Source organism: Octodon degus, unplaced genomic scaffold (genome assembly GCF_000260255.1).
Source record: "Octodon degus isolate 3935 unplaced genomic scaffold, OctDeg1.0 scaffold00108, whole genome shotgun sequence".
NCBI classification, from domain to species: domain Eukaryota; kingdom Metazoa; phylum Chordata; class Mammalia; order Rodentia; family Octodontidae; genus Octodon; species Octodon degus.
Genome location: NW_004524684.1, coordinates 4,380,547 through 4,390,602, shown reverse-complemented (window position 1 = coordinate 4,390,602; position 10,056 = coordinate 4,380,547). Strand labels below are relative to the sequence as shown.

General features: G+C 44.9%; 1 protein-coding gene across 1 annotated transcript in view; it reads left to right on the top strand.

Annotated features, from left to right (window-relative positions):
• The window catches only part of Gnat3 (G protein subunit alpha transducin 3), a 46,005-nt gene that overhangs the window by 17,784 nt on the left and 18,165 nt on the right, over positions 1 to 10,056 (top strand). The window contains exons 3-4 of the mRNA XM_004639253.1: positions 2,893 to 3,034; positions 9,436 to 9,593. Of these exons, the coding sequence (XP_004639310.1) occupies positions 2,893 to 3,034; positions 9,436 to 9,593 (300 nt within the window). The remainder of the gene's footprint in view (positions 1 to 2,892; positions 3,035 to 9,435; positions 9,594 to 10,056) is intronic.

Below are 10,056 nucleotides of genomic sequence, written 5' to 3'. Positions count from 1 at the left end.
CCCTTTCTCAGTCCCTGTCCCTATCTCCATCCCTATCCCTCTCTCGATCTGTATTTCATCATCTATATCATTTACAACATCTATATTTCTATGTCTATATTCCTTCTACAATAGCTTTCTAAATCTTATCACAGAAGCAATATGTAATTTTTTTAAAAATAACTTGTATTAAGGTTGTGGAGATTCTTAAATCAGTCAGGAAGTTATTTCCAAGTTATTAGGTTAAGATGATCAGAAAACTAAATTATTAGCTGAATAATTTAGTATACTTAATTTTTCAGCTGTAATGGCACAAAAGAAAATACTTTAAATATCCATTTGCAAAATGTGTTTGCCCCAGCATATTTTTTTTCTAGAAGTAGCTGTTCACGAGGTGCTGGTCATCTGATTTCATAATTTTGAATCTTGTCATTCAGCAGAGATAGAAATTATTTTTAGGAAAAGACCAGTTCCGCATTTTCTCCCCACGTGCTTGCATTACAGCATCTCCCGGCCTTGCCCTTCCCCACCCTAGCCCAGCCCCACCATCCCCCACACCACCTTCCTCCTCTGTCCCCCTTTCCTCGGCCCTCTCCTTGCTCCACCTTGCTGCTATGTGACTCGTGCACACGATCAGCCGTCGCACGGTGAGGGTCCCCCTGAGCCAACGGAGGCTTTCGTGTCTGACCGAGTTCTGCGCTCACCTTGCCCGTGGGTAGCAGGAAATCTTCAGGATCGAGCTATACATCGAGCCGCTAAAAAAGCTTCATTATGTATGAATATAAAATAACATTTTAACTTCTAGTCAGTATGCCAGTTTGGAAATGAAATGCATATTCAAAATTATCACTATGGATTTGAATGTATTCTTTGCATTTATTTTCCCTACTGTTTTCTTTACAATTAAATAAGTAAGTCATGTCTTACTAGGTAGATTGAACACAAAACTTCCATAAATTAAAAAAATGCAATGTGTAATGAATAAAGTGAAGTTAGTAAGAAGTGAATGGTGAAACCTCATGGGTCTCACTTCATGAATTTTAGGGGGCCGTCGTTGCTACAAAAGGAGGAGGAGTCATTTTTGAGGCTACTTTTCAATTACGTATTAAAGCCTCTTGTTCTTTCACGTATGGCAGGGGACGATGCGCTCAGCGGTGAGCCTGCCTAGCGACAGCAGCGCTGCCGTGACCTCTGTGTTCCGCTTTCACATAGATTACAGATCCACAGCGTTTAAGCCGCAGTCCCCCGCGCCCGCACCAGCTCAGCTGCAGCGCGCGCTTGCGGTCCAGGCCTCTGGGAAGGAGCGTGCGCCCCACCCGCCCCCGCCAGAACCACCGAGGGCGTCGGGTCCACCCTGGACTGGGTCCCCGCCCACCCACTCGTGACACCGTGACGCTCAGCTGGGCTCTGCAGCTCTCCTCCTGAGGCCATCCTTACCTTTAAACCTGTCTGTTCCACTCTTTCTGTTTTTTGAGCTTAAGTACTTTTTTTATTTTAGTGTCCAATATTTGCTTATAAAAATACGAACTTTTAAATATATTAAGTCATAACTATAGCTAAAAGTCAAAAGAGCAAAACTAGGAGGGTGTCAGGATCCCACAATAAATGTGATGGGCACATCGATGGCCGCTGCTCTCCGAAGGCCTCGACCGGTGGCTACAGCTGTAGGCTGCTCCGAACGCTGGAATGAGGAGCCGGACAGACAGACCACAAAGCTCGGTCTTAACGGAAGATAGATAGTTTAGCTCACCTTCTCTCATTCTCAGATAAAAAATCGAAACATACTTAAAACGAAAAATTTTCAGCCTAGTAAATTAACAAACAATAATCACAAAATAAACCGGTAAGGGTGAGGTATGAAGAAATGATTATATTTCGTCATTCTTGGTAAAATTACATATTAAAGCAAAGTGTTAGAAGTATATTTTCAAAATATACCATAAACTGAAAAATTTTCACTGACAACCTAAATATTCTTCTGAAAAATTTCAAGAAAAATTTAACACATGGAAGAGCATGAACATACACATGCAAAAATGCTGCCTGTACCTCAGTACTCAGAAGGACCGGTCTGTCCAGGGCCACAAAAGCAAATAAAAATAAAGGACAGGCACAAAGATATGCAATGCAAAGAAGGCGAGCAGCGCGGGGGCACGCCGGCTCCGGCTCTGGGCAGGAGAAGCTGCGGCGCTCCGGCTCCCAAACCCTCGGGGCAGCGCCACGCTGACTCGGTCGGAGGAAGGAAGAGGGCTCGGCGGGAGCACCCGCGAGGCGCTGGGCACGAAGGCAGAAGGCAGACGGAGGAGGACAGGGATGGGCGAGGGCGCGGCAGCCGGGGCAATGACCCGCCCCAGGAAAAGTGTCCTTGCTAGCGCTGTAAGCAGAGCAGGCGCTCCTATTTCCCAGCTCGTCTTAAGTGATAGGAAAAGCGGGCGATGCCACTCAGCGCCTCCACTTCCTCTCCAGATCGTGTTGTAAACACGCTGCCGAGGTTCAGACCTCTGTGTGCACCTTTGCTTAGAAACCTGGTAATTTTCCCTTGTGAGAGGAATGCGTGTCCTAAGCAAAATCTTCATTATTTACCCAGCTTTGAGAGAGAGAGAGAGAGAGAGAGAGAGAGAGAGAGAGAGAGAGAGAGAGAGAGAAATAGGAAAAACAGGTTTTAATCCTGAATAAATCCTAAATCTTCAAATCTAGTATGAATAACTTCCTGGAATGAAAATATTGCATTACAAGGCAAAGAGAATAAAAACAAAGAACATGAAATTGTTCTGACCTAACAACCACTTAGGGTCGAAATTTTTCCTTTCTAGTGAAGACAGGGCAACCGCGCTCCAGTAGTTTATTGTTAACAGGCTTCCGCATTACCACTGATTCTTCAACTTGCAAAAGTTGTTCATGCTCAAATTGCAGAATCATCCACAAGAACGGTTACAGCGAGCAGGAGTGCTTGGAGTTCAAAGCGGTGGTCTACAGCAACACCCTGCAGTCCATCCTCGCCATTGTGAAGGCCATGGCCACGCTCGGCATCCAGTACGTGCACTCCGGAAGCCACGTAAGTATGAAAACCACGAGAGTCGCAGTTCCTGCTGAGGACTCTGAGCCGTGCAGCGGAAGGAACTAACGCGTGCAGTCCTAATCAATAGCAAAAACTTAAGAACATGAAAGGACGAATTTAAAGTATACCTATTCATTTTAAGGTTTCTTATTCTCCCATTTGTGCATTATAAGCTTATCAATCTTAACTGTTTTCTTAGGGATCCAACTTAATATTAAATACTAGACTACACTAAGGAATGTATTGCGTGTGTTTGCTAAGTGGGAAAGGTTTACCAGAACCTGCACTACCTTTGTACCCATTAGTTTATAGGCATTTCATGGCGACTTCAAGCATTTGGATCACACTACAATTATCATTAATGTTTAATGCTAATTACAAAGACTATGCAATTAACAGGGAAAAGCTCATTTGATAGTCTTAAATATTTAGAAACAATTCAAGAATATGGATGTAAAATATTTGCACCCCAAGTACTCAACTAGTCATAGTTTTGTTTATAAGGTTGTTGTCTCAGCAATTTTATTTTTCTGCTTTATATTATACAAATAGTTCACTTAGGTTTTGTATTCTCTTAAGACATTTACATGCAAGGGCCGGCCAAATAGCTCAGCAGATTAAAGCGTCTGCAAGCAGGCACAGGGACCGAGGGTTCGATCCCGGGGCTTGCTGTGCTGGCCCAGCCCCTGGGGTGTGCTGAGACAGCAATTGAGACACCACTGGGTGTGGTGGCATGCGCCTGTAATCTCAGCTCTTGGGAGGCTGTAAACAGGCGGATCACTATGAGTCTGATCTAGTAGTGAGACGCTGAACACCTGGTAGACCTTCCCTAAAAGGCAAAAAAAAAAAAAAAAACATTTACATGCAAACAAGTAAAACTATTTTAGTTTATAAGTGAAATGTATGTTATTATCCAGAGAACAATAGCTGACCTCAATCATAAGGAGAGTAGCTGAGTACAATCCATTGGGCGTCGCCAATCAGGAGTCCCTACAGAAGCAAGCGGCAGGACATGAGGACTGCAGGGTCCCAGCGTAACACTTAGACATTGTTTGTAAGAGTAGCAGCTGTGGGAAGGAATGGCAGAGTAAGGGTGGAAAAGAAAGCCACGTTGGAATGCACACTCCCTGCCACAGCTCTGTTCTGTGAGTGTGAGAGGCCACAGGAAGTCCTCAGGACAGGAAAGCACACAGCTTCCTCCCTCCTGTGGCTTTTTCTCTACACTTATCAGGCCATGCTTATAGCACACGGTGAATATGCCCTCCTGAGGGGCTCCTTGGAGCGCCCACCGAAGGCAGCTTCATTCTTGGTTCCTTCCCTTCCCTCTTCCCCCTTCCTCCTCTTACAGGAAACTCTGCTTTCTTTCCATTATTTTGCTCCAAGAGTCAGGAAAATGCCGTGGGCAGATGGCTGCGCCTGCAGCTGGACTCTGCTGACTTCTACTTCTGGCTTTCCCCAGCTCAACTCCAGTAAACCACCAGCTTCTGCAGCTCTAATGTCCTCCTCACACGGAAGGGTGGGAGGGGAAGCTGCTCGACCCGGGGATCTTCCTTCCTTCTTCACTCTGACTTGCTCCCCATGTTCTGCCAAAGCGCAGCCCAGGTCGCTCTGACCTTACATTTTTCTAAGGGCCTAGAGTTCTAAGCTGGCCACTTGGAGGAAACCTAGAATAAGAGCCCCAGGTCAAGGAAGAGACAATAAAACCCAAAGAGAAGTAGTTGGTTTCTTTCAAGAAGCTGACATTTAGGGCAAACCTCATTACTCCTAGTTTCTATTCCACTGCCTTTTACTATGCAAAGATTTTTTAAATGCTTTGAGTGAATGAAAATATTTTTTTCCTCCAGGCAGTAACAGTGGCTAACATAGGTGCACTTTACAAATGTCCTGGAGAATGATTTCATGACGTTCATATTTGCTTCTGTAATATTCCATGCCTTGGGTTCAGGGAGGTTGGAAATCACAACCTTGCCTGTTGCCACTTTTGAAAAATCTGTGTGCTTCCTACAGTGGGCCCAGTGAGGGAGACCTCACAAAAGACTTGAGTCTTTGGTGAGGAGCTGGAGAGCTCTGACGCACAGTGGACTCTGCACATGCTATCATTGCGTTGACTAAAAAATAAAAACAAGTACAGCTTATTCCAACTCTGTGTTCACAACACTGAGCCAGTTCTAAGCAAGTGTCACACTGTCTGGGGTCCTCCAGTGGCATAGCCATCTCCTACTACACGGCCCACATTTAGATGTCCAACTGATGTCAGGTGAGAGTTGTGTCATGTTTTTGAATGTTTGGTTTAAGACTGGGATAATTTCTACTTTTCAACTGTTGGTGCAACAGATTAACCAACAGATGAGTTGCAAACCACTTCTTATACATATATAAACAAACACAAGGTAGGCAGAACTCTAATCAGGGCTTCCAGAGTTCTGATTAGCTTTTGACTTATTTCTTTTCCCAAATTGGTATATTGTACATAGCTAGCTGGACATCATCACACAGATCATCATTCAAAGAATTTTCCAAGAGGAAAAATTAGAGAGGTATATCAGTTACTATTTTATAAGTTTAGACAAGTTACTGAATCTAGATTTTAATTAATTCAATCACATAATGTAAGTATTTTTCTCAGTAAACTATAAAACATAAAATAATTCCCCATGCAGAATGCTGCAGTGGGGATGTAATTGTGATTTGCTGGGAATGCAACTTCCCAATAAATATCAGCTATTATTTTTCATAATTATTTTGATTGCAATCCTTTCAGATTTATGTCCTGCGTTCTACACACCGATGGTCATTTGAAAACCAAAGCTTTGTGTGAACGTATTATTCCTGTGACAGACTCTGGGCTGGATAGCAGAGATACACTGAGCATTCGGCAATAACTGAGACTGACATACAGTTTGTCCCCAGGACACTCAGGCGTGATGTTGAACAAGTCATTCCAAAGCATCTGCTTGTTCAAAAGCACAGTGTGGCCCAACATTGAGCCAAACAGGTTGAAAGCACTAAGAAGGAAAGTAACTAAAGAATGAGTGTTAGTAGATGATGTTTCCTGAGTTCCGTGAGACATTCCCTAAGGCAAGCAACTGCACATGCGCGCTCGAAGCTTAGGTGGCTATTTATTGGGTCCAGGTGCTACTGCCCGCAAATGCCCTGGCGTATGATCTGCACTAAGGGGCAGACTGGAGGGAAGGCAGAGGAGACAGGAAGGACAAGAAGAAGATCAGAAGGTGGATGGCATCAAAGCACACGGAGCACTGGGGCCCTTGTAAATGATTAGGTTTTTATTTAGAGTCTGGTGGGAGATGACCAGAGTTACTAAAATACAGGAGTAAAATATCTTGTAGTTTAGTTAGCAGTTTGACTGTCACGTGGATGATGATGTGTCATAATAGATGTTAGTTTTGGTTTTAATGGTTTTACAACTTCAAATGATTGGCAGGCCCATGTCCATAAGAGCAGAAATGTTAATTCTTTTTTATTTATTTATTTTTAAAATGTTTTTAGGACAGGGTCTACAGGGTCTCACTATGTAGACTGGACATGTCGTGATTCCCCTGTTTACAGCCTCCCAAGATCTGGGACTGCAGGCTTACGCCACCACGCCCAGTAATAGTTGAGGTCTCAGCAATCCCCCGGGGCAGGGCTGGCATGGCACGCTGGGAATTGAATGCTGGTCCCTGAGTCTGCCTAAGCAGGAGCTTTAATCCACTGAGCTATTTGGCTGGTCCTGGAAATGTTAATTCTTTAAATTATATCAGCCCTTTGATGAGCACAAGACTGTCAGGACTGAAGTGACTGAGTCCTGTAAAATGCTGTCTACGGCTTACAAAGAAACAAAGATGGCAGATGCTAATAGTCACCCATGCATGTAATGATTTAAAGAAGGAAAAGGTTTTGGGAGACAAAAATCAAACTGAGGTAGCGGCCTTCCTCTAAGGAGAGCAGAGGACATGAGAGTGGCCCAGGAGGGCTTGGGACCAGGCAGGTGTTTGAGAGATGTCCTCGGAGAATGTGGCCGTGTCCTCGGCATGCCACACTGCAGAGGAAGGGACAGGGCAGGTGAGAGCAGCTCCTGCAGTGCCCTGCATGCTGTCCTTGAAGGGCGGGGCCCTGGGAACAGACGCTTTGTTCCCTCACTGGTCCTAAAAGGCGCTGGACAGCAGGCAGCGCCCCATGGGAGGCACTACCCATGAACAGGGTTCATTGCCCCAGTGTGCAGCTCCCTCCTACCTCTGTCTAACAGAGAAGGAAGGTGGTAAAATTGTATTCCCTCTTGACTGTTTCATAGTTCGCCCAATGGTTATCTGCTTGGATTGATTTTAATAAAATAACTTGATTTGGAAGAAAAATGAAATAAAGGATTTTGCCTTACCGAAGTCATTAGCAACAACAGATATTCATGTACCCTTTAATGCAAAGAACAGTTTCAAGAAAACTGGGCAATAAATCTGTGGTCAGTTTTAAGATAATTGAATTGTAGCAAAAAAGCAGCAGGTTCTCCCCGAACACACACTTCCTCCTACAGCCTAACTACACACATTGCATCCGAGTTTGACTCTTTTTCTTGTGCGTATTCTCCTCATTGGCAAATTCCCCTCTGAGACTTAGACTCCCACGATGCAAGTGGAGTAGCCACAGCCTGCACTATTATCACCTGGGCAGCCACAGGAGGCCTGGTGCGTGCTGTTTCCGTCACTGCAGTGGTGCCCACTGCTGAGATCTCGCTAGGGCAGGACTCTGGAGTCTGCCACCCCAAGGTGAGCTTGGAGGACTCCAGCCACCTGGGCAACTACCACGGTTGGGTTAACCAGCTGGAAACTCCAACTTTTAACCTTTGAAAAAATAAATCGTTTTGGTCATAACATTTTGACTTTTAGCCTAAATAGTGACTAGCAGAAGTTGTGCAAATTGAGTGTATTTATTCAGTAAACTTCTCTATCGTGTTTCTCCTTGTAACCTCCAAATATTGTGCTGAGAGAGCTAATATAATCCCTGCTTTTCTTTTTTGTTTCCTAATCTCACCTCTGCCCTATTGATTTGCTCCAAACGCAGCAAGCAGTACCTACAGGGGTGTTCAGAATCTCTATGGGTCTAAATATTTCTACTACTTAGCTACATGGTCACAGAGAATCCCCCATGGCAAATAAGATTGCATAGTAATTTTAAATATAAATTTACTACAGTGAATTTATTTCCCATTTTACTCTTGTTCTTCTTTGGTTCTTTTTTATTAATGAATATGGCCATAAAACTGCATAATTCATAGCAGCTAGATCTTGGAAGCAGCCTACCTGTTCACCAACAGATGAACGGATGAAGAAAATGTGGTTTTTACACAGTGCAGTGCAGTTCTTTAGAAGGCTAAGCTCGAGTCGTCTGTAGGAAAGTGACTGCATCCTGAGACTATACTCTTAAGTGAAATAAGTCAGATGCCCAAGCTTGAAGATGACAGGTTTCTCTTATGTGAGAAACTCAAAGTATGAAGAGGAAAATAAAAGATCAATAATGGGAAGAAGGGAGAGTGATCTTGCTCAAAGGGGGAAGGAGATGAACAGAAGGAGGAGAAGGGAGGGGAGGAAAGGGCTGAGAGAGGAAATTAGGATGTGCTGCACGTGGGGGCCAACTACACACAAGGAGCTGGGTACTGGAAAGAAGGGGGCAAGGGAAGGAGGGGATCCAGAGATGGATGGAGGGGAGGGAGGGAAGTAGGAAGGGATGGAGGGAAACAGGGAGGGAAGGAAAGAGGGAGGGAAGAAAGAAGGGAGGGAGAGAGGGAGGAAGGAGGGAGAGAGGGAGAAAGAAAGGGAGGGAGGGAAGGAGGGGAAGGGAAGGAGGGGAGGGGAAGGGAGGGAGAAAAAGGGGAGAGAAGGAAGGAGGGAGGGAAGCAGTGAATGAGGGAAGGAGACAAGGAAGGAGGGAAAGAGAGGGATTCAAGAGGAAGGAATTAAGGTTCACTATATATATGTCCCAAGTCCCCACAAGGCATGTAAACATTATGTAATATAAGCAAGTATACATAAAACTATACGTGGCTACTGTCTAAGGAAGCCAAGACACCAGGTTGAGCTTATTTCCTTATTCTTGGCACCCCACAGTCCAGCCCTGTGAGCCTGGATAGCTAGGTACCCAAGTGTCACTCCCCTTCCTGACATCATACGGAGAAGTCAGAAATGATAGACAAACCAGATAACCCAATTTCTGCACGGAACATTTTATAGTCTTGCAAAGGGGGAACTTTAATGAATTCGAGGTCTACGGATTTTAATGTGTTTTGTAAACATGTTGCATGGAGTTGCTGGCAAAAGGAATCACAAAATTGATACAGTTAAAATGTGGGAGCAAAACAACACACCATGTGATTCCAGCAACACGCCTTTATCCTTCTCACCCACCAGGATGACCAGCGGCAGCTCTGTGTGATGGCAGAGACCCTGGAGGATGGGGCCATGACCCCTCAGCTGGCGCAGGTGATCAAGCGGCTGTGGCGCGACCCCGGGATCCAGACCTGCTTCGAGCGAGCCTCCGAGTACCAGCTCAACGACTCCGCAGCTTAGTAAGTGGCTTGCCTTCAGGCGGGTGTAGCCGATCGCAGTTGCTCCTGCTGCACTGAAACTCTGCCTAGGTACACTTGTGGACACGAATGAGGGCAGCAGGCAACTTAATAGAGAAGTAAAAATGAGCAAGATGGTATAAATTACGTGGGAAAATATCAGATATTTAAAAGAGCTGATTGTAAAACTCTGTGCTCTTCGTGACTCCCGGGTGGTGCCTGTCTTCTCCTGTGGGAAAAGGACAGGCTGGCACTGTGAGATCTGAGGTGGGGGCTGTTTATTTCTTTCACATTAATGTTCCTGAAGGTGTCTCTTAGAGTAATTTCATGAGTGACACAAGCCTTAGCTCACTGGATTGATGTGCAGGATGCCCAAATCTAAAAGAAAATAAGCAGTCACTACCTGAACAATTGCATGTTGTCGGATTGTCTGAGAGGCCGGAGAAGCATGACCTAGTTCTCATTG